The sequence below is a fragment of the Pygocentrus nattereri genome, chromosome 9 (genome assembly GCF_015220715.1).
Source record: "Pygocentrus nattereri isolate fPygNat1 chromosome 9, fPygNat1.pri, whole genome shotgun sequence".
Classification (NCBI taxonomy): domain Eukaryota; kingdom Metazoa; phylum Chordata; class Actinopteri; order Characiformes; family Serrasalmidae; genus Pygocentrus; species Pygocentrus nattereri.
This window is the reverse complement of record NC_051219.1, coordinates 45,411,437-45,437,584: the sequence shown is the minus strand read 5'-3', so window position 1 is coordinate 45,437,584 and position 26,148 is coordinate 45,411,437. Positions and strand designations below refer to the sequence as shown.

Below are 26,148 nucleotides of genomic sequence, written 5' to 3'. Positions count from 1 at the left end.
AAGAGAACCGAGAGAACCGAGTGGACTAATGTGCTGTTAAACAGCTTGTTAAACATATTTGGAAACTGGGAATCCTGGTCTCTCAGCACATCAGAAAACCTTAGAAAACAGCAAAAATACCCCCCATTTATTCTACAGACTTCAATGCTCAGGTAGAAAATAAGATTAATAATAATAATTTTTCAACACTTCAATCAAAGATTACAGAGAAAGAAGAATTTTGTCTTTTGAATAGAACAGATTCCTCCCAATATGACCAAGAACATGAAGCAGCAAGGTAAAAACATCTATCTTGATTTAAGATTGAAGCTCAGCTTGGAACCGAAAATTAACGCTGATGTGCTTTGGAACTGTGCTAAAGGGACTGGGTGTTACCTTAAGGCAGCTACGTTCGTTCAAGCCACGGAGCTTTTAGAAGTAGAAAGTACCTCTAATCCCCTACAAACAAGAAACAGGACCAGAAAAAGGGATAAAAATGTTAAATAAAATGACACACACGGATTTATTCACTCTTCCTGTTGACCGAGTCGTTATTTGTTGAGTCAGCGTTATTGAACTTTGGGGAAATAATCTACCATATGCTGGCTGTGTACCATATCATATTATTATTAACATCACAATAACTCCGTCTCTGCTGTGTGAGATTTACTGTCTGAGTAAAATCTGCAGCATTTTCTGTACAGCGTAAACGTCCAGGGGGTTAACTAAATTATGAAAACTGTCAAACTGTAAAACTGCATAGCTTTTAAAAGGCCTCTATAGCTGGACTCCGGAGTGACGCCGCTATAACGACAGAATATAAATACACTATAAAAACACACACACACCCCCCCACTATAAAAACACACACACACCCCCCCCCACTATAAAAACACACACACACAACCCCCCACTATAAAAACACACACACACCCCCCCACTATAAAAACACACACACCCCCCCCCCACTATAAAAACACACACACCCCCCCCCACTATAAAAACACACACACACACCCCCACTATAAAAACACACACACACACCCACCCACTATAAAAACACACACACACCCCCCCACTATAAAAACACACACACACACACACCCCCCCCACTATAAAAACACACACACACACACCCCCCCCACTATAAAAACACACACACACAAACCCCCCCCACTATAAAAACACACACACACACCCCCCCACTATAAAAACACACACACACCCCCCCACTATAAAAACACACACATACCCCCCCACTATAAAAACACACACACACCCCCCCCACTATAAAAACACACACACACACCCCCACTATAAAAACACACACACACACCCCCACTATAAAAACACACACACACCCCCCACTATAAAAACACACACACACACCCCCACTATAAAAACACACACACACACCCCCACTATAAAAACACACACACACCCCCCCACTATAAAAACACACACACACCCCCCCACTATAAAAACACACACACACACCCCCACTATAAAAATACACACACACACACTCCCCCACTATAAAACCACACACCCCCCCACTATAAAACCACACACACCCCCACTATAAAACCACACACACCCCCCACTATAAAAACACACACACCCCCCCCACTGTAAAAACACACACACACACCCCCCCCACTATAAAAACACACACACACACCCACCCACTATAAAAACACACACACACCCCCCACTATAAAAACACACACACACACCCCCACTATAAAAACACACACACACACCCCCACTATAAAAACACACACACACACCCCCACTACAAAAACACACACACCCCCCCCCACTATAAAAACACACACCCCCACTATAAAAATACACACACACACTCCCCCACTATAAAACCACACCCCCACCCACTATAAAACCACACACACCCCCACTATAAAACCACACACCCCCCCACTATAAAAACACACACACACACACACCCCCACTATAAAAATACACACACACACACACTCCCCCACTATAAAACCACACACACCCCCACTATAAAACCACACACACCCCCCACTATAAAAACACACACACCCCCCCCCACTGTAAAAACACACACACACACACCCCCACTATAAAAACACACACACACACACCCCCACTATAAAAACACACACACACCCCCCACTATAAAAACACACACACACACCCCCACTATAAAAACACACACACACACCCCCACTATAAAAACACACACACACACCCCCACTATAAAAACACACACACACACACCCCCACTATAAAAACACACACACACCCCCACTATAAAAATACACACACACCCCCCCACTACAAAAACACACACACACCCCCCCACTACAAAAACACACACACACCCCCCCACTATAAAAACACACACACACTCCCCCACTATAAAACCACACCCCCACCCACTATAAAACCACACACACCCCCACTATAAAACCACACACCCCCCCACTATAAAAACACACACACACACCCCCACTATAAAAACACACACACACACCCCCACTATAAAAACACACACACACCCCCCCACTACAAAAACACACACACACCCCCCCACTATAAAAACACACACACACACCCCCACTATAAAAATACACACACACACTCCCCCACTATAAAACCACACACACCCCCACTATAAAACCACACACACCCCCACTATAAAACCACACACACCCCCCCACTATAAAAACACACACACCCCCAAGTACACCCTCACACACTATATTGCCGAAAGTTTTCACTCCCCCATCCAAATCACTGAGTTCAGGTGTTCCAGTCTCTTCCATGGCCACAGGTGTGTAAAGCCGAGCCCCTCGGCCTGCAGACTGCTTCTACAGACATTAGTGAAAGAATGGGTCGCTCTCAGGAGCTCAGTGAATTCCAGCATGGTGCCGTGATCGGACGCCACCTGTGCAGCAAGTCCAGTCGTGAAATTTCCTCACTACTAAATATTCCACAGTCCACTGTCAGTGGGATTATAACAAAGTGGAAGCGATTGGGAACGACAGCAACTCAGCCACGAAGTGGTCGGCCACGTAAAATGACCGAGCGGTCATACACACTCTAAGCATCATCTAATGCATCATTAACATTTGACTACTTCTCTTTAAATGACAGAATGACTACGTCCGTCTAGATCTTTTAATTTACAAGATGACCAAATTGATGGGTGCCTGACTCCGGAAGATCTACTACCTTTCAGATCCAACACACTTGGCTCTAATGTTCAGAAGCTCCTGGATCTGATGTGCTAGACTAGGGTCCCAGAGAGGACCACCCAGATGCAATTATATTTCTACTATGTATACTCTAAATCAAAACATGTAACAAGTTCTTACTCTTCTGTGTTTTTGATCCATGTCATCACTCAGCAATGAAAAAAGTTCTGTTTTTTTAATTGCTATATATAATGTGTGATCTTAATAAACCTTTGACATACATTTTGACAATTTTCATGCCTTTGAAAATGTCACAGGTCTTGTGACATCTTAAATTGCTCCCAACAGACTTTTAATTATATCCTCCGCTCTTTGGCTTCTCTGATTCACCCCATTACATTTACATTTTTATTACATTTACAGCATTTAGCAGACGCTCTGATCCAGAGCGACTTACAAGAAGAGCTTTGTCTGTCTAGAGAAAGTCTCTCTGCTAGTTACCAGTAGGTCAGAGAGAGAGACGGTCCTGAGCTCAGATACTGACAGAAACAAGATGTCACTGCAGACACCAAGAGAAAAAGAACCAGAGTTGAACGCAGAACTCTGAGCCATTCAATGCAATACAATAACAATAAACTACAATACAATAAGATACAATACAATAAACTACAATACAGAGTGCAGGACAATAAAATAAGTGCAGCTTATAATTCAGTGCTCATTTAAGTGCTGTGTAAAGAGATGAGTCTTCAGTCTCAGTCCCTATTATCAATCACCAGATAATTACGTTACACAAAGGTGGAAAGAAAAAGTAAATATTGCATTTCTAAAATCGGACTAAATCACATTTAAAGCCAGTGTAAAATCCTCATTATTACACACGTAAAATACATCAATTAATTTCTGTATTAATGTTTAACAAACTGCACTCTCAGAGCACTTTATCAGGAACAGATGAACATGCAATTATCAGATCAGTCAGTCGTGTTGCAGCTTTGCTGTGCACAAAATTATGCAGATAGTAGCTTCAGGCAATTTCCACATCAATCTCTGGGATTTTGACCGTGGCATGATTGTTGTTGCCAGATGGGCCGGTTTTAGTATTTCTATAACTGCTGATTAGTGCTAGGTGATATGACCTCAAATCAATATCACGATTAATGGATTTTTTTTTTTTTTTTTTTTTTATCTTGATAACGATTAATGAGCGATTATTTTGTTTTTGTTTGTTTGTTTGTTCTTTTTTGCCCTCATAGTTCACTGAGCAGGTCTGTGCTGTAAATATTCTCTGCATATCTTGATGCAAGTCGCTCAACAGCCAGATCAGAATTCAGGCGGCTTTTACATCAATCCAACTCGACATTCATGTCATTCTGCTGAGACTCAAACGTTTGGGAGAACGAGGAGAACGAGGAGAACGAGCCTGCAGCGTCAAAAAACAGTTAAAAGTCTGAGAGCGAAGTTTAAAGAATCAGAGGACACGAACTGAAGAAGTGACTCTGGGTGATGAGCCCAGCTGTCAGTCAATGAAGCTTCATGGTGTTCGTTCATAGTTATGATTGTTTACCTCTGGACGAGCCACATGAAGCAACGTGACCCGTCGTTTTGCGGGTCAGTTTAGGAGCTGATCTGTTCAGACTGAAAAAAATGATTTGGGCCACTTTTACCTGCTGTGTGAACGTAGCCTCACCTTCCATGTCGCAGACTGGAGTCCGTTTTTAAGGGAACAGAGTGGGGCAAGATTAGAGGTTCTGAATGTCGGTTCCAATTACTTTTTGATTAAATCGCCCAGCCCTAATGCTGATCTCCTGGGATTTCCACACACACACACACACACACACACACACACACACACACACACACACACACACACACACACACCAGTCTCTACGGTTTACTCAGAATGGTGCAATATAGTGAAGACATCCAGCAATGTCTTGTTGATGAGAGCGGTCGACAGAGAATGGCCAGAGAACTTGTTTGAGCTACAGAAACTCAGAAAACCACTCTGCACAACTGTGGTGAGCAGAAAAGCATCTCAGGAGGCACAACACATCGAACCTTGAGGCAGATGGGTTAGAAAAGCAGAAGACCACATCAGATCCCACATCTGTCACCCAAGAACAGAAAGCTGAGGTTGCAATGTGCACAGGCTCACAAACTGGAGAGCTGAAGACTGGACCTACAAAGCCTGGTCTGATGAATCTCAAGTTCTGCTGAGGCACAGAGATGCAAAATCATCTCAAGCTGGTTCCATGAACGCATTGTCATGTTCAGTGTTCTTCACAGCCACCGGATCTGAATATAACAAAACACACTTGGGAAAAGCTCAAACAGCAGATGTGCACCTGATAAATCTGCAGGAATGGTATAAAGGAATGTCTTCACCATCTTTGTGGAACTCATGCCATGAAGAACTGAGGCTGTTTTGAGAGCAAACGGAGGCCGTACTCAGTGCTCCCAGCTCAGTGAGCGCACTGCTTCGTAGAAGAAATAACGGTTGCAATTATTAATAAAGCACTCATAGCCTACATTAATTATTTATTTTCCCCGATGTCCACTTACGACTTTTGTGTGGTTTTATGTACTAAAACATCAGAATTCATTTTTAAAAGGCCATTTCCGGCCTCTGCGCCTACACATACTGAAGCCATCACATACTACTGCTGCTTAGCACCTCATCTGGAAAAGGTGAATCCTTAAGAAAGATAGAGTCACTCAAAAAAAAAAAAAGTGGATGTTACACTTACAAACCGAAAACACATCAATGTTAAATGAACTGTGCTGTATTCAAGTAACTGGTTTATGTAAAATGGATAACAATGAAGGTGCATTTCAATTTAAGAAACCAATATGTTTTGATTGGAAAAAAAAATTACATTCAAGTGATAATAAATTTCACTGAAATGTTTAAATGATGAATACAGAAGTAATTTGTACGATGGATGTTTTAAAGCTTGTCTAGAATAAAGAGCCGGACGGAGTCGGAGGAAACCACGTTTATCTAGAATAAAGAGCCGGACGGAGTCGGAGGAAACCGCGTCTGTCTAGAATAAAGAGCCGGACGGAGTCGGAGGAAACCGCGTCTGTCTAGAATAAAGAGCCGGACGGAGTCGGAGGAAACCACGTTTATCTAGAATAAAGAGCCGGACGGAGTCGGAGGAAACCACGTTTATCTAGAATAAAGAGCCGGACGGAGTCGGAGGAAACCACGTTTATCTAGAATAAAGAGCCGGACGGAGTCGGAGGAAACCGCGTCTGTCTAGAATAAAGAGCCGGACGGAGTCGGAGGAAACCGCGTCTGTCTAGAATAAAGAGCGGGACGGAGTCGGAGGAAACCACGTCTGTCTAGAATAAAGAGCCGGACGGAGTCGGAGGAAACCACGTTTATCTAGAATAAAGAGCCGGACGGAGTCGGAGGAAACCACGTCTGTCTAGAATAAAGAGCCGGACGGAGTCGGAGGAAACCACGTCTGTCTAGAATAAAGAGCCGGACGGAGTCGGAGGAAACCACGTCTGTCTAGAATAAAGAGCGGGACGGAGTCGGAGGAAACCACGTCTGTCTAGAATAAAGAGCCGGACGGAGTCGGAGGAAACCATGTTTATCTAGAATAAAGAGCGGGACGGAGTCGGAGGAAACCATGTTTATCTAGAATAAAGAGCTGGACGGAGTCGGAGGAAACCACGTCTGTCTAGAATAAAGAGCCGGACGGAGTCGGAGGAAACCATGTTTATCTAGAATAAAGAGCGGGACGGAGTCGGAGGAAACCATGTTTATCTAGAATAAAGAGCTGGACGGAGTCGGAGGAAACCACGTCTGTCTAGAATAAAGAGCCGGACGGAGTCGGAGGAAACCATGTTTATCTAGAATAAAGAGCGGGACGGAGTCGGAGGAAACCACGTCTGTCTAGAATAAAGAGCGGGACGGAGTCGGAGGAAACCACGTCTGTCTAGAATAAAGAGCCGGACGGAGTCGGAGGAAACCACGTCTGTCTAGAATAAAGAGCCGGACGGAGTCGGAGGAAACCACGTCTGTCTAGAATAAAGAGCCGGACGGAGTCGGAGGAATCCGTCTGTCTGTGTTGTTGAAGGAGAACCTCAGGCAGGGTCGTCTTCATGGCTATAGGGGGCTTCATCTCTTCCATTCAAAGAGGGCATGAAGTTTTACAGACAGTGAGGATGAAGATCAAAATGATCCACTGAGAGACGGGAGTGAGTGGAGCTCCGGCGCCAGGACAGCAACCGAGACCCCACCTCGCTACGGCTGTCCACCTACAGTTAGCCCCCCTACAGTTAGCCCCCCCCTTATCCTCCAGATATTACGACTTTTGTCTCGAAATATTGAAACGTGACATGTTTTTTCCTGTTAAGACACAATTTTGGAGATACGAGGCTTAGTCCCAATAACGATGCTACACGACCCACATGGACTGAGGAGTCAAGTCAAGAGGCTTTTAATGTCACGCCGTCTCTGTAGCCGTACACAGTGGAGTGAAATTAGGTTCCTCCAGGATCATCACGGAGCAACAAGGAACACACAGTACAAACGTACTGAACGTGCAGACATCGTGTGCAAACAAGAAATTAAACTAGACACAATAAATACGATAAATTAAACAGACATTAGACCCAGTAAACAGACAGGACAGTGCAGCACCGACACAGCACTCATTCTGGACATGAGGTCGTGGAATAAGGTGCAGAGATATTAACCTGCTGTGATCTGAGAGTCACGCAGTCAGACGACGGACAGAAACACAGCAGTTACTGAGGTAGAAAAACCAGAGAAAACAGTGAAAACAGTGTTATCAGTCAACAGTACATCTCAATGCTTTAAAAATGTCTGCACACGATATCAAATTCTACTGCTTCTCCATGATACGAGCCTTTGAACAGTAAATAATTTATCGAATATTGGTGAATTTTAGCTTTTCGCAAATGCAATAATCTTCTCAAGGCTGTGCATTACAGTGATTTTACCACAGCTAAGAAGAAACTAATACTTCAGAATAGAATAGAATCATTTGTCTCTGTGTTTACACACTGTGGATTTAGACATTTCAGCCATCCGTGCAGTGAAACACCCACATACATGCACACTAGTGAACACACACACTAGTGGGCAGTGAGCACACTTGCCCAGAGCGGTGGGCAGCCCTATCCACAGCGCCCAGGGAGCAGTTGGGGGTTAGGTGTCTTGCTCAAGGACACATCAGTCATGGACTGTCAGCCAAGGGGATCGAACCTTCCGGTCACAGGGCTGGTTCCCTAACCTCCAGCCCACGACTGCCCCTCAGTCTCTGTTTTTTGCTAGGCTCCTTAAAGTGCAGACAGTGCTGGACAATGGATGAGACCAATCAATATGACACATAGGGCAGGGTAAACCGAGGTAATAGAAAAGAAATATTAATAACACAAAGTCTGGCCGTCTCATGATGGTGTGTATTCCTCCCCTGGAGTGTGATGGATGCTGGGGCTGTTTATAAGCTCATCCCGGGCCTGCCTGCAGGAAACGGACATTGGCATTCAATCTCCCGCACCCATCAGTCACGCTGTATCTGAACTGCCATTAAGATGGCCAGCCGCCAAAAGAGAAGCAAAAAGTTCACCCTGCCATCAGAGCTCCCTCCCGGTGTGTCTCGTAAAAGAGACAAATGAGCGCAGTAAAGTAAAGTATCGGCTCCAGCCGCTCCGTCAAGGCCCTCCACAATCACATCATCTCAAGCACTTTCCTGAGCCGAGCCGCAGCCATCAGCTGAACAGCCTGGTTCCTCGTAGCAGGAGCGCTTCAATCCAGGATCAGTGCAAACGAATCTTACAGACAAAATCAATTTGATCTACACACAAGGCACTAACTCTGATGTGGTTCAAAAGTATACCACACAGTCTGTCACTATCAGCAATAATACAGTATTCAACAGCACTGCAGTAACACTGCTGGGGAAAGAGATGCTCACTAACCCAGAAAGGAGATCTACGACTGAACCAGCGCAGCTGTGAGGGAAAATGACAATCCAGGGCAATCTGACTGAACTTCTGGTTCCTGGGCTGTAAGCTGCATTACTAACTGGGGATGTACAATATACACCGAAGAGACATAACATTATGACCACGTCCTTGTTCCAAGGCTCATTGTCCATTTTATCAGCTCCACTTACTATATAGGTGTTGTGCTGGTACAAGTGGATCAGACACAGCAGTGCTGCTGGAGTTTTTAAACACTGGGTCCAGTCACTGTCCCCTCTATTAGATGTTGGTCCACACTGTAGATGAAGTCAGCCGATACAGTAGCTCATCTGCTGCTGCACAGTTTGTGTTGGTCATCTTCTAGTCCAGGGGTATTTAATTAAAATTCAGTAAGGTCCAATTACAGAAAATATCCTCAAGCGAAGGTCCAGAGCATCATGTCTAACTTACATCATGATGCAGTGCCATATACTGTTTACTGAAGTAGCCGAGTAGGAATATCAGCATCTTATACAGTCGACAGCTGAATATCAGATCAAATAAAGTCCAGTTCGGTCAGATTTCAGCAACATTTACTGACCATCAGATCAAATAAAGTCCAGTTCGGTCAGATTTCACCAACATTTACTGACCATCAGATCAAATAAAGTCCAGTTCGGTCAGATTTCAGCAACCTTTACTGAACATCAGATCAAATAAAGTCCAGTTCGGTCAGATTTCACCAACCTTTACTGAACATCAGATCAAATAAAGTCCAGTTCGGTCAGATTTCACCAACATTTACTGAACATCAGATCAAATAAAGTCCAGTTCGGTCAGATTTCACCAACATTTACTGAAAATCAGATCAAATAAAGTCCAGTTCGGTCAGATTTCACCAACATTAACTGACCATCAGATCAAACAAAGTCCAGTTCGGTCAGATTTCAACAACATTTACTGACCATCAGATCATAACAAAGTCCAGTTCGGTCAGATTTCACCAACATTTACTGACCATCAGATCAAACAAAGTCCAGTTCGGTCAGAATTCACCAACATTTACTGACCATCAGATCAAATAAAGTCCAGTTCGGTCAGATTTCACCAACATTTACTGAACATCAGATCAAATAAAGTCCAGTTCGGTCAGATTTCACCAACATTTACTGAACATCAGATCAAATAAAGTCCAGTTCGGTCAGATTTCACCAACATTTACTGAACATCAGATCAAATAAAGTCCAGTTCGGTCAGATTTCACCAACATTTACTGTCCATCAGATCAAATAAAGTCCAGTTCGGTCAGATTTCAACAACATTTACTGTCAGTTTCCTCTTTTTAGATCACGTCATGTGGAATAACTTCCCTCTGACTCACTTTCTTCTCTGACTGCTGTTTCTCTCCTCGTCCCTCCCCTGTGTGGCATCACTGACTCGAGTCTCAGAGCTCATCGTAAACAGATCTGATTGGCTGAGTAGCATCACGTGTGATATATACAACGCATGTGATTGGTCTCTGAGTCTCCCGGGCTGCTAAACCACTACTGTAAAGGCTAGAAAAGTTAAGCCAATTAAAATCGGACCACCCTGTCGAAATCAAATGATTCTCCATAGTTTAACAGTTATAAGTCCGGGTCCAAACAGGACAGCATCTGGTTCCGGACTCGGTGGTCCGCCTATTAGTGACCTCTTCTCTAGGCCTTCATCAGTTGTCACAAGACGCTGCCCACAGGACGCTGTTGGCTGGATATTTTTGGTTGGTGGACTATTCACTGAGGTGTTTAAAAACTGATGTGTCTGATCCACTCGTACCACACACACTAACACACCACCACCACGTGAGTGTTACTGCAGAGCTGAGAATGACCCACCACCCAAACAGTACCTGCTCTGTGAGGGTCCATGGGGGTCCTGACCACTGAAGAACAGGGTAACAGAGTATCAGAGAAACAGATGGACTACAGTCTGTAACTGTAGAACTACAGAGTGCAGCTATACGGTCATTGGAGCTGATAAAATGGACAGTGAGCGTAGAAACGAGGAGGTGGTCATGATGTTACGCCTGATCGGTGTAAAATAAGTAAAAGCCCTATGTACATCTCCACATTTGAGTATCTATATTTCAGTTCAAAGCCTTAAAAGATCCTGCACATTATTAAGCTGAGGTACCGGTGCTGATTCACCGTCTCTGGACACAGAGCGCATTCTCCAACAGGAACCCTGAGTACATGATCATAATTTAAAACACTAAAGAACTATGATAAGGCCATCTCCTAAGTCACCAAACACAGTATGAACAACGAAGCATTGCACATTATTATGTCATAGGTCGTGTTATTATGAACTAGATAATAAATAAAATAATAAATAATACTTCCACTCACAAGCAATATGGAGACTGGCCTCTCTGCTGAGGATGGTCCCAAAAGAATTGGAGGCCAGACACTGGTAAATACCAACATCCTCCTCTTTATTGAGTTGACTGATACGCAGGTTCCCTCCAGAGACGGCGTAGCGCGAGCCAGGGCGCGGAGAAACGAAGGAGTCATTCATTTTCCACCTGTAAAACATGAATTCATGAGTAAGACTGGGCGATGTGACAATATGATGTCATTTTCATGATGAATTACATCACAATGTGCTTTCCTAAGCAGAGCACAGGTATTGTCAGCATTTCTAGGAGGGTCATGAAACAGTATGAGGAACAAAAGCACAACCGAAAACGTCATCATCATCGTCTTTAACTGTTCTGGAACAGAAACGTTCCCTTTTACCAGTTAAATCACGCAATTGTCTTGTTCTGTGCAGCATGATACTTTAACTCATTATACTGGCTTTACCTCCTAATTCATAAACGCCCATGCCTCTCATGATTTTATTAAATTTCTCTCTTAACGTATATCGCTGTTGTCAGAAGAAAACCTCGTATCTCCAAATTGGTCACGTTACAGGAGAAGGAAAAAGAATTTTTTCCATGTCACTTTTGGGTCTTTTCCTTGTTCCATTTATCATGGAATTTACACACAATTTCACATAATGTTTCTGTTTTTTAGTTTTTGACAAGTTGAGATACAAGGTTTTCTTCCAGCAGCAGCGATATGGAACATACACTGTACTTGTGTGCTTAGGCTACAGATTCATTTGGTAGCAGTTTTTAAATGGTAATTAAACTCTATTGAGCAAAATACTGTACATGGACATCTTTTAATAAAGACGACCATCAGAAAATTATTGTATTTTATTGTGTTGCATTGTGTATTGTAGTTTATTGTATTGTGGTGTAGTGTACTGTAGTGTACTGTATTGTAGTGTAGTATGTTGTAGTGTGTTGTATTGTATTGTGTTCTGTAATGTAGTGTGTTGTATTGTGTATTGTAGTGCATTGTAGTGTAGTGTACTGTATTGTAGTGTGTTGTAGTGTAATGTAATGTGGTGTGTTGTATTGTGTATTGCAGTGCATTGTAGTGTATTGTAGTGTAGTGTATTGTATGGTATTGTAGTGTGTTGTATTGTGTAGTGTAGTGCATTGTATTGTGTAGTGTAGTGCATTGTAGTGTACTGTAGTGTAGTGTAATGTAATGTAGTGTGTTGTATTGTGTACTGTAGTGCATTGTAGTGTAGTGTACTGTAGTGTACTGTATTGTACTGTAGTGTGTTGTAGTGTGTTGTATTGCACTGTTCTGTGTTCAGCTGCTCCTTTTCTCTGTATCAGTGACTGTGTTTCTATCAGGATCTGAGCTCAGGACCATCTCTCTCTCTAACCTACTGGTAACTATCAAAGAGACTTTCTCCAGACAGACAAAGCACTTCTTGTAAGTCGCTCTGGATCAGAGCGTCTCCTAAACGCTGTAAATGTAAGTGTAAATTAAAGGCCATTGCGTAGCTAAAGTTCATTTTGTTTTAACTGGTTTAGGAGCGTTACATTGAGGTTAGACTGCAAAAACAACATAAAAAGCGTAAAAATATCGGTTCATCTCGGAGCAAACTGATCGATTTTTTAAACTCCATTTCTCAGTGAAGTCTAGAGTCACTACGTAGTTCCTAGTTCAAAATTCTAAGCTGTTGCTGCAGCCAATCAAAGCCAGGCAAGCTGGAAATGGCAATGACAAGTCTGCCACCACGCCAATATTAGCTTGATTACACAACAAGAAAATATTATATCCACCCTGCTTAATAATGTGACCCTTCACATGCATATAATGCAAGCATCACTTAGTTAGTTAGTTCCTCCTGTGCAACTCAGCACATCGGGCAACAAGCATTCGCCAGTGGAGTAAATTAGCAGTTACGCTTTCCATGTCTTCCCAGCGGGAATCAGTGCTCTTAAGGTCTGTTTGGAATGTCCTTGGTATGGAATGTGCTCAGTGGCCGGCCAACCTTCCTCTTCCGTGGTGTCCTGCGCATCGCAATTTTCGGATGATAGCTGTCGGACAGACAAAGGGCATGCCCAGCATAATAGCGTCCAATCGGCGAATGCCTGCTCTTCTTAAAACCTCCTCATTCGTGATGTGGTCATGGTAGGTTACTCGGAGGATTTTCCTCTGACAACTCTGCTGGAATACATTAAGCCTCTCGGCGATCCGCTTCACGTGCTTCCAGGTCTCACTGGCATACACAGCTGTCGGGATGATGGTGTTGATGCCTTGCCAATCCTATAGATCCTATAGCCACTTCGTAGACTAAGAGTTCCCCATCGTAACCCTCATCTACGCTTTGTGGTTCACACTTATTATCTTCGTCTCTCTGCACTGATTTGAAACCCAACCTTCACGGCTTCTTCCTCAATGCTGGTGGTCATTTGTTGGAGGGTTGGCTTTGTTTGCACAAGCAGCGCAATGTCACCTGCGAAATGCAGGTGTGTGAGATGGACTTGGGATGCCGAACCCCGGTTTGTCCATCACTGGTTTCATGATTAAGCCGATCACAAGGAGAAACAGGAATGGAGAAACATCACATCCCTGCCTGACGCCTGTTTCAATGTCGAAGAAATTCGCCTGGCCATTTTCTATCTTTACACAGCAGCTTGAGTCATGGTACAGATTTTTGGAGATGGTGATGTAACACTGAGGGATACCGCAGATTTGGCACAGTGATTCCCCAATGAACACTGTCAAAGGCTTTCTTAAAGTCGAGGAAGCTGAGCAGCAGTGATTTCTGGAATTCAATGCACGGCTCGACGATACTCTGCAGCATGAAGATTTGGTCGCTGCACAAGCCTCCTTGTCTGAACCCAGAACCTGAATCTCTTAATTAGGCTCTCTAAATTTAGAATAAGTGTATGAATGAGTGTATGTATGTATTTGTGGGTTGATTTTGCCATTGACCAATAATCAGCCCTTCATTCATTTTGCCTGCATTTACGTTCCAGTTATTTAGCAGACCGTCTGCATCTTATTGTATGGGATAAAATGCATTTTAAAAGCACTGGAATCAAATTTAGCCTCAACACTGTGAGCACCGTGATCCACCACTTCAGCTACAGTAACTCTTGAACACGGTTTTCCATGCAAGTAATGCTTTCTTTGTCTTTGCAGACAATCCAAGCATTCATGTCACTGTAAGACTTCAGCAACCATTAACAGTCTCAATTAATTGAATGCCTTCATCATTATAAGCCTGTCATTACCGCAGAAAACCAGACATTTATCAAGTACGTACGGATATTCAAACAAATGGGTCTGTCTGCGTCTACCGCAGCAGACCAACGTGATTATTATTGATTAGAAAAAAAAAAAAAAAACCTTCGCAACAAGGCATCGTACACAACCCAACCGGTCTTAGTAGTTTATGTGGTCATGATGCATTGATCCAAAATGCTTTCAAAGGAAAAAGAGAAAAAGGAAAAGACCACATTTTGCAGCCCGTCTTTAAACATATTCAAAAACAGAGGCTGCCTCATTAAAATGTCAGGCAAAACTGCCCATGAATCACTCAGCATATAGCAGAGACAGGCAAACCAGCACACAGTGGGGGGGGGGATGAACTCAGACACAGGATTGTTACAGCATCAGGAATTAGGGACCAGGAGTTAAGAACAAGATCAAGAGTAAAACTTTTTGGCCTTGGCACATTAACCATTATACTGAAAACATGGCCAACTATTGTCACTGAACTTGACTAACCTGGTAATTAAAATAATCCAAGCATAAAGAATAAGGGACCACTTTAAAGACCGTATGGTGAACCCGTGCAGGGTTTGTGTTTGCTGGTATTTACTTCACTTTGCTTGGCCCCATTTTCTGTATTTAGAGGAACAAAAGTTACATAATATTGAATAATATATGGAAATATGGGAAAAATTTCAATATAAGCCCTTCTAGAAAAATCTATAATACTGTCATAGTTAAAAATGTAATCACAAGCTCTGAAAAATATTGCGCTGTAAATGGCTGGATATGAGAAATAAAGTTTAAAAACGGAACACTTAATAGCATTAGAGTGCCTTGTTAGACCGTAATTCCAGCTTTCAGTGAACATAACATACTTTCCACACAGTTTAATGGCACTTTACAACTCTGAGACGCTAAGCTCAAAAGGAGAGGGAATGAGAAAAAGAAAGTGAGAGAGCGAGCGAGCGAGAGAGAGAGAGAGAGAGAGAGGCACACAGAGAGAGAGAGAGAGAGAGAGAGAGAGAGAGAGAGAGAGAGAGAGAGAGAGAGAGTCAGAGACAGACAGACAGACAGACAAATAGAGAAGACAGAGACAGAGAGAGAGAGAGAGAGAGAGAGAGAGCGCGAGAGAGAGAGAAGGAGGGGAGGCTGAGACGCTGCAGTGGAAGCGATAAGAGGAGCCGCTGAAGAAATGGCTTTTCAAGGCCGAATTAAGTTCAAATTAGACCCAGTATGAGCTGAACTGCCGAAATGGAACTTTCACAACTTATTCAGAAGTGAAGCCAAATAGCTCAAGTAGAAAAATAGAGTTTTTTTCATTCCAATCTTTATCTGCTACATCCTCCTGAGAAAAACCAGCCTTGAAAGAGAACTCTCCAGCTGAGGGGAGCTCAGCGGCTAGCTGTCTGATTAGATTGATCTGGTGATTGGATGTTGCAGCTGGATCAGGTCGTGGAGAAGATTCAGATGAGACAAATCAAGGACTGCAGTGACAACTCTGAGAGCCGCTCAGTAATGGCAGACGTGCAGGACTCGGGCCGAGACAAATTAATGTGTCCTTGGCTACCTGAAATAGAGCTTCCTCTTCAGTAAAACGAAAAGCTGTGGACAGAGAGGAACTTCCAAAGTCTCCAGACCTTCGTCCAGAAATTCGCCCAGAACTTTAGTGAATATGAAGTTCTCTTTGGATCATTTAAAGCCTCACTACAAATCGAACAGTGAGTGCGGATACATTCATTCAATTATCCGATCATCTGATTTCTGCAGTTATCCGATTATTCATTGTCATGTAAGCACCATACGTCGATCTAGAAATCTGATGAAAGAATCCGATTAAGGAATCCGATTAAGGAATCCGACTAAGGAATTCGATTAAGGAATTCGATTAAGGAATCCGATCAACAGAGCTGGATTTTAGCTCAGTGATCAGATTTCTCAGTGCTGTGAACTCTTACTCTGATTTCTTTCGGATTTCTCAGTCTGCTGATGCGCAAGATCAGACAGTGGATGCCGTGAGACGCAGCAACACGCTGTTGGAGCGGCGCTGAAACCAAACACAAAATAAAAGATTCAAAATATTCTTCATTTTCTAAATGATGCAATTTCATATTTTCAGGTAAAGCAGTGCAACTGACTCACACAGACCCAGAATTTCCCCATTATCTGATTACTCAAGAGCATGTAAATACGATCAGATTGCTGACAAAATCAGATTTTCTGCGGTTATCGGCTGATCAAGTGCAAGTAAGCAGACTCAGTGTTTCAGATCATGAAGTAAACTATACAATCAGAAATATTTTTCAGTCAACAGTGGCTCACATTTGTTCCAAATAGTCTATACTTGCAAATAAAGGTGCCAAAATACATTTACTGTACTAACAGCATAGAAAGACCCCCTATGCTTACCTAGAGAACCTTTCAATGGACGGTTCTTTAAAGTACCAATATTGTTAAGGCAAAGAATATTTTGAAAATCCACACAATGTAAAAGTTCTGTTGCACTTAAAGGAGTCTAACTATTAGGATAGTCCACTATAGTCCCCTATGGATTATCTACAAATGTTCAAATTGTTAAGAGACTATATGTCGAAACTCTAAACAGTGGTGGGGTTAGGGTGAAGATTTGGACCAGGGTTAAGGCTAGGACCAGGGTGAGGGTTGGGTTTGGGTTTTGGGTCGAGGTTAAGGGTTAGGATTACAGCCAGGGTTAGTGTTAAAGAAAAGTCAGTTTAGTTTGTATTTAGTTGAATGTAACTTGAAAGTAAATCTACAAAGCATCTAAAGTGAACTATCCAAATAAAGTGTTACCCTTAAATGTTTTACCCAACACTGCACATCCAAGCAAAGAACATTTAGGAGCCACGTATATCTGACCTAACCCAGCTGCAATGCTTTTCCACACAGTGATGCTCAAGTCTGCCTGCAGCCACATGTAAAAGAAGAGAGAATTTTTCTGTTGTCTGCCGTGGAAAACAAAAAATGTAAAATTTAATATTTGTATTACAGTCAACAGGTTTGCAGAGTGTTGATGTTTCTTTCAAAACGCATGTCAATAAAAAAGTGTGAAATATGCTCCTGTGATGTTTTAGTTTTCACTAGTGAAAAGTGTTTCAGAAACACAGCTTTGGGGGCTGCAACCAAAGCATCATTCATCTTCCTACGCTTCTTCTTCTTCTTAAATGTATTCCTGACAAAAGGTTTCAGTAAGACTTCTCCGTCAGATTCGTGACGTGTTCTTAAACCGCAGGATAGTTCGCACCTTTGAGCTCTTGAGGGTGTCGATTCTGTTCTTATCTAAGAACAAATCCCATATAAGTAAACATTAGTGAATGTCAGAATATTTGTGAAAACTGGATGTTGCTACTGTTGGAACAAAACCTTGTATCTCCAATTTTTTTTCAGTTTTTGACATACTTTGAAAATGACGGTTGCTCTTTATATTGAGTGCAAATTTCATAATAAAAGGAACAAAAAAAAACGGCCCAAAATTACTTGGGATGGAAAAAAGTCTGGTTCCATGGATTATATTAACAGTAAAGTAGGTTTTTTTTCCTTCTCCTGTAAAGTTACTATTTTGGAGATACGAGGTTTTCTTCTGACAGCAGCGATAAATAGTCCACAGCTTTCCCAGTAATATATCAGCAGTAATATATCAGCAGTAATATATCAGCTTGTGCTCACAGATGAGCCCTCTGGGTAACTTGGCAGGAATGTTACTAGGCCTCGTGCAGGTAAACTGCTGTATCAGCCTGACCTCCACTTCAATTCCAGCTTGTGTTCCCACTGCACCCCTTTCCATTCAATTACCGTTAAACTTCCACATTAAATAGAATGTGTGAAGGACAGTTGACTCCAGAGCATCTGGAATCCAACAGCCCTGGCGTAAACAAAATAACGGACGGAAAAGGCAGTGCATGGATATGGATATTACCGTTAAAAGAAACTGGGCTACCCTTTGTCTTCAGAGCAACTGCAGTCTTTTTTCTTTTTTTTCCCCCCTAACAGTTTCCTAATAGGAAACAGGCCAGACTCACTAGTTAGGAGTAGAAAGTGTGGGTTGAGGGCTTCCTATGACCCACCCATATAAACCCATATAGCTAAAAAAGAAGGCAAAAGTATGAGCCTTCAGAACTTAAAGCTTTCTTCAACTGCACCAACAACCGTACCGTGTAAAGATGTATTTCTTGACATACAAACAGAAGTCAGAAATAAATGAGAAAGAGATACAAAAACCTTGATTAGCAGAATGGGACACCTTGGCCTAGGCGACATTGATTGATTGATTGATTGATTGATCAATCAATCAATCAATCAATCAATCAACCTTTATTTTGACACGGAAGTACATTGAGGGCAACCCTCATTTTCAATGTAGCCGAGCATTTACAAAAACAGGGATTGACATGACAAAGAAAATAACATCTATATTTAATCATTTTAAATTAAAAGAAAATTTTAAAATAACAGTGAAAAAAAGATAAAAATAATAATAAAAGTAAAACGAGGTTTAATTGATAAGAGATTAAGATCAAAAGATGATAAGAGATTGATAAAATAAAATAAAATATAATAATAATGATAATAAAACTAATTAAAATAAGTTAAAAAGTAAGAAAAAACTAAGAGAATAACAAACAAGAAATAGAAGTTAAGAATAAATAAGATGTTTGAATAAATAAGGCTGTCTGAAGGTGGTTTGATGTTAAAAGTTTAAAATGATTCAAATTTAGATTCAAATTTAGAGCATGTAATACAAAAGAGAACATCCATCCATCCATTTTCCAAGCCGCTTCTCCGTCAGGGTCGCGGGGGGAGCTGGAGCCTATCCCAGCAGTCTTCGGGCGGAAGGCAGGATACACCCTGGACAGGTCGCCAGTCCATCGCAGGGCAGACAGACAGACAGACACAGACAGTCACTCACACCTAGGGACAATTTAGCACACCCAATTGGCCTGACTGCATGTCTTTGGACTGTGGGAGGAAACCGGAGAACCCGGAGGAAACCCACGCAGACACGGGGAGAACATGCAAACTCCACACAGAGAGGACCCCGGTCACCCGGCCGGGGAATCGAACCCAGGCCCTCCTCGCTGTGAGGCGACAGCGCTACCCACCACACCACCGTGCTGCCCCAAAAGAGAACATCTAGGTGCTAAAACCTCAAAACATATTTAGTTTTGAACAGCAAGAAATAATGTTCTCTCAATGCGATGTTCTCCAGTGGTTTGAGTGTCATCAGATGCATCAAGCACTAATGACCGATCCCACTGGGGAAACACAAACTGCAGCACTGACAACGGATGCAATTTTCAGAGGAATCAATTCTTTAGCATGTGAAATCCCACTGCAACCAACTTGACAAGCTTGAAAATACAGCCAAGCATGATTTCAGGGAGTAGCCTTTACCTAACGTAAACAGGCCCAGTAGAAAGCACAAAATAGCACCTCTAGTAAACGTAAAAGGCAGAGGTCTCGGGCTGGACACCACGGCCCAATCCCATTTCATCTTTTTACCCATACCCCTTGTTTTCGAGGGTCACTATAACCCCTTGGAACTGAGTTAGTTGGGACACCCTACCCCTAGACATGAAGGGCTCAGTGTTTAGGGGCGAGGGGTGCAATGGGTCTGGACCCAAGCCTTATTTATAGAGCTTCTTGTAGACATCTGGGGCCGTATTAAAGAAAATTCCCATTTTTTTGTCTCAACTGAAGATCTGACAGGTCAAGATAAGACATTTCACAAATTCGTGTTACAGAAGCAAAACTTATCTTGTCAAACAGCATCTTGTCAAATTAAGAAATTTTAACTTACTCGATCAAAGTCGACAATCAACTGTCTGTTACCTAGCAACCCTCCATACGCGCACAGCTGAAACGTGAATGTAATCAGAGTCATCAAGCTAGTTAGCCAGGCAGCTAGCTACCGTTACTGATTTATAAGAAAGATCAAACAAAACTAAAAACACGATAAACTGAAAGTTAATAATGTTGTGGCGGTGCTTTGTGCTGTTTATCAGAGTCGCTGCTCCACAGTTTCAGTCTCCATTTCCCAAACACTTTAGTCGAGCGCGCTAACGTTATTCCTCCCCAAAAACAGACACATGTTCAGCTCTGTCTCCTCATTGTTCACTACCATCACGGTGATATTTTATCTGAGGAGTTTTCATCAACATTAACACACAGGTAATAAGAGGAGGCTGTGGAGATCGTGTCTGCAGCGTCTGAGTCAAAGCACCGTTTCAGTTTAAATAAATGTAACGTCATTATGCCAGTTATCGTGAACTGGGCTGCCTGACGCTGCACATAACAATTTAAACAGATGACTAAAACAGAAGTTAAGACAGCTCTGGGGTTTCTCTCAAAGTTAGGACAGAATTTAAGAAATTTTGACTAGTTAGGATGTTTCAGTAATACGGTTTTCTTTTCTGGAGTTAGGAGAAGATTATGAACTGCAGAGCTGCTGTTCTGTAATAGCCTCCGTCCTAAATTCTGTCCTAACTGAAGTCGTCATGATTATGGGGCAGGGAACCAGGCTGTGACCGGAAGGTTGCCGACTCAATCCCCTCAGAAGTCCTTGAGCAACTCACCTAACCCCCACCGCTTTGGGAAAGTGTGCTCACTGCCCCCTAGTGTGTGTGTGTTCACTAGTGTGCATGCATGTGGGTGTTTCACTGCATGGAGGGGTTAAATGCGGAGGTCTAGTTCCACAGTGTGCACAACACAGTTGGCTGATGGTTCTGAATTCTAAACAGATAAGATTTCAGATTTAAGAAGTTTCTGTAATATGGCTCCTACTGTAAACGTCCCAAGACAGCAGAAAAGACAAGCAAGAGAACTGGTCAAAAAGAGGAAAACACTTCCTTCCCAAAAGGTGTGCCTCGATTTGTTAGTGCATAAAGGTGCTTACACTGAATGTTTCCAAAGACCGATCACCAGGGAACGTGGACAGGCAAGGACAGGATGTGGATACCCTGATTTGTGGCAGACAAACCCAGTTTGTTCATAAATTCACCGGCAACTACTGAAAACATGTTTTGCTTGGGTCAACAAAGTCTGGCTGTACTCTACAACAGGGATATACCAGTGGAGCTTGCCTAGTGCTTTCTACACTGCTGTTTGTAAGCTCAGACAAAGCCACCAGTCATCTGTGCATCTGGGCATTTTGAGACTTTTTATTCTCAAAGCTGACTTTACTGTTTTCCTGAATGCGTAGGATGTAATACAAACCTGAAGCATAACAAATCTGAAAATAAGTATTCCCAGTGAATCCAAAAGCAATCGTTTTGGGTGACTGGGGAGAAGCATTTGGCGATGGACGCAAAATACCTCACCCACAACTAAGGTGCAATGGCTGTAGATGCTACTGTTGCTGGAATGCGTCTTATTGCACCTTTGAGCAAATGTGAGGCTATTCTGGAACTTTTATGGCCAATATTGCCACAGAACAAATTGGTCTGGTGGCAAACTGTGGTTCTAAACTCTGACTTTGTCATGAAAGAGTACCCTTCCTAACATTTCAAGGGCAGAGCTAAGGGAAGCTCAGTGGGCACACATTATGTAGATTTGGGTGAGGAACAAAAACATAAAAGAACTTGAAACCCTTTGCAGTGTACGTAACAATTTCAGGGCAAGGAAAACGTCTACCCAGAGATTCTGACAGTCCGGCTAGCAATTTGTCAGACTATAAAACCTCTATACTGTTTCGTGGGGCTGTCAGACGAGGAACAGAACTCGAATTCAAATGAACCAAATGTGTGTTTTTCAAACATTTGGACTTATTGTTTTGAAAAATAATGTGCTTAAAATTCAAATAAGTATGAAGGTTATTTTTAGATTTCAAGTTTAACATTATGTCTAAATCTACCAGGCGACACTTGGCATAAACAACCAGAGATTCTCAGCCTGGGAATGGCGAGTCATAGGATGGGTATTAAAGGTACATCGGCCTGTTCTGAAAATCCCCCTGCAGGTGATACCCCACTGTCAATGTAAGCTTAAGAGAGTAGCTGGGCTGAAAGCAAAAACACTGACAGACAGTAGTGAAAGAAAAAGTCTATAACTGGTGCAGGTGGCTGCAGTATCTGAGCAACAGATCAGCCATGCAGCATCACTACTTTACAATATTACGTGATTAAGGCTCACTGTGCTACAAAGCATCCACATTCGGAGCTCTGGCTTTGCAGAAAAGTCTACCATATCAACCAGATTGTTCAGTTACCTCACAAGAAAATGCATTTTTGCCAATTAGTGCAAGAACGCAAACGTATCACCTCACTCAGAACGACTGAGCTGCTAAAAAACTACTGGCTGTTTTTGAAAATATCGGCACAGTGTAACCTGTACAGTTTAAATTAGAACAGTTTACTAATTAAAGCTAAATTGCTGTTTTGTTTGTTTATGGTCAGCAAAGGCACGTTCTTCACAGTGTTGGTGACATGAACCATTTACATTTATGGCATTTTGACAGACAGGAGGTGGTGTTAGGAGTCTTGCCCAAGGTCTCTTATTGGTGTAGTGTAGGGTGTTTACCCAGGTGGGGATTGAACCCCAGTCTACAGCGTAGGAGGCAGAGGTGTTACCCACTACACTAACCAACCACAACCTGTTCTTCCCTCGGTTGGTAACAAATTGGCCTGGAACAATCAGGAGCCACAGCAGAGGCAGTTTAAAACATGTGACTAGTTGTTTTCTGCATTAGAAAGTGTATATTTTTCTTTGGCTTTGATAAATTTCATTTTGACAACCCTGTTAGAGAGCTGGCAAAGCGGCATTGTCCAACAAAAAAGTAAAAAGTGACAGAAGTTAGTAAGTAAACTTTATTTATACAGCTGTTTTCTGAGACAAAGCTACAAAGTGCTTCACAATAATTCAATCAAAAATTAAAACAATAAAAAGAAATTTAAAACACACACACACACACACACACACACACACACACACAGATAAACACATTGTCTATGACCTCAAAAAAAATAGAGAATAAAATCTTTAAAGTCTTTAGGAGCTTCTTAAAAGACGATGTGGACTCAGAGTCTGACAGAGGGCAAGATAATATCCATAACTTAGGAGCACATACAGCAAATGCACAGTCTCCTGTTCGCTTCAGTTTACTTCTAGGGACAACAAGAAGCCCTTTATAAGAGGATCTCAGCGACAGGTCACAAACGCCCATGTAAAGCAGAGGTCTTTAATTAAAATTCAGTCAGGTCCAGGCAAAGAAAATCTCCTCAAGCGAAGGTCTAGATCATAACGTCTAACCTGCATCGTGACTCAGTGCCATATACTGTTTACTGAAGTAGCCGAGTAGGAATATCAGCATCTTATACAGTCGACAGCTGAATATCAGATCAAATAAAGTCCAGTTCGGTCAGATTTCACCAACATTTACTGAACATCAGATCAAATAAAGTCCAGTTCGGTCAGATTTCAACAACATTTACTGAACATCAGATCAAATAAAGTCCAGTTCGGTCAGATTTCACCAACATTTACTGAACATCAGATCAAATAAAGTCCAGTTCAGTCAGATTTCACCAACATTTACTGAACATCAGATCAAATAAAGTCCAGTTCGGTCAGATTTCAACAACCTTTACTGAACATCAGATCAAATAAAGTCCAGTTCGGTCAGATTTCAACAACCTTTACTGACCATCAGATCAAATAAAGTCCAGTTCGGTCAGATTTCAACAACCTTTACTGACCATCAGATCAAATAAAGTCCAGTTCGGTCAGATTTCAACAACCTTTACTGACCATCAGATCAAATAAAGTCCAGTTCGGTCAGATTTCAACAACCTTTACTGACCATCAGATCAAATAAAGTCCAGTTCGGTCAGATTTCAACAACCTTTACTGACCATCAGATCAAATAAAGTCCAGTTCGGTCAGATTTCACCAACCTTTACTGACCATCAGATCAAATAAAGTCCAGTTCGGTCAGATTTCACCAACATTTACTGACCATCAGATCAAATAAAGTCCAGTTCGGTCAGATTTCACCAACATTTACTGACCATCAGATCAAATAAAGTCCAGTTCGGTCAGATTTCACCAACATTTACTGACCATCAGATCAAATAAAGTCCAGTTCGGTCAGATTTCACCAACATTTACTGACCATCAGATCAAATAAAGTCCAGTTCGGTCAGATTTCACCAACATTTACTGACCATCAGATCAAATAAAGTCCAGTTCGGTCAGATTTCACCAACCTTTACTGAACATCAGATCAAATAAAGTCCAGTTCGGTCAGATTTCAACACCATTTACTGAACATCAGATCAAATAAAGTCCAGTTCGGTCAGATTTCACCAACATTTACTGAACATCAGATCAAATAAAGTCCAGTTCAGTCAGATTTCACCAACATTTACTGAACATCAGATCAAATAAAGTCCAGTTCGGTCAGATTTCAACAACCTTTACTGACCATCAGATCAAATAAAGTCCAGTTCGGTCAGATTTCACCAACATTTACTGACCATCAGATCAAATAAAGTCCAGTTCGGTCAGATTTCACCAACATTTACTGACCATCAGATCAAATAAAGTCCAGTTCGGTCAGATTTCAACACCATTTACTGAACATCAGATCAAATAAAGTCCAGTTCGGTCAGATTTCAACAACATTTACTGAACATCAGATCAAATAAAGTCCAGTTCAGTCAGATTTCACCAACATTTACTGAACATCAGATCAAATAAAGTCCAGTTCGGTCAGATTTCACCAACATTTACTGAACATCAGATCAAATAAAGTCCAGTTCGGTCAGATTTCACCAACATTTACTGAACATCAGATCAAATAAAGTCCAGTTCGGTCAGATTTCAACAACATTTACTGTCAGTTTCCTCTTTTTAGATCACGTCATGTGGAATAACTTCCCTCTGACTCACTTTCTTCTCTGACTGCTGTTTCTCTCCTCATCCCCCCGCTCTGTGGCACCACTCACTCGAGTCTCTGTGCTCATTGTAATGCACAGATCTGATTGGCTGAGGAGCATCACGTGTGATTTTTTACAGCGCATGTGATTGGTCTGCGAGTCTCCCGGGCTGCTAAAGCTACTGTAAATACTAAAAAAGTTATGCCGATTAAAACAGGACCACCCTGTTGAAATGAAATAATTCTCCCTAGTTTATCCGTTACAGACCAAGGTCAGCATCCGGGTCTGGACTCGGACTGCGGCCCACCTATTAGTGACCTCTGATGTAGAGCTTTATAAGTAAGAACCAGTACAATCCTGAATTTCACTGGCAGTGCAGAGAGTCAAGTATTAGGTTGACGCTGGTGCTGGCAGCTAAATAACGAACAATTCGGTTACGATCAGAACTTCAGAATCACTGTTTTGTCTTTAACAGAAATGCTGCAAAATGCTGCATAATGCATACAGAAGCACACGGCATGCATACATTTAAAACAC

The 26,148-nt window shown here is 42.2% G+C and overlaps 1 protein-coding gene across 2 annotated transcripts in view; it reads right to left on the bottom strand.

Annotated features, from left to right (window-relative positions):
- Positions 1-26,148, bottom strand: part of cntn3a.1 (contactin 3a, tandem duplicate 1) — a 134,028-nt gene that overhangs the window by 70,506 nt on the left and 37,374 nt on the right. The window contains exons 4-5 of one of the 2 annotated variants that reach the window (XM_017715892.2): positions 11,501-11,676; positions 11,002-11,034 (exon numbers count right to left, since the gene is read on the bottom strand). In XM_017715892.2, the coding sequence (XP_017571381.2) occupies positions 11,002-11,034; positions 11,501-11,676 (209 nt within the window). The remainder of the gene's footprint in view (positions 1-11,001; positions 11,035-11,500; positions 11,677-26,148) is intronic. The other variant, XM_017715893.2, reaches the window with a different exon arrangement.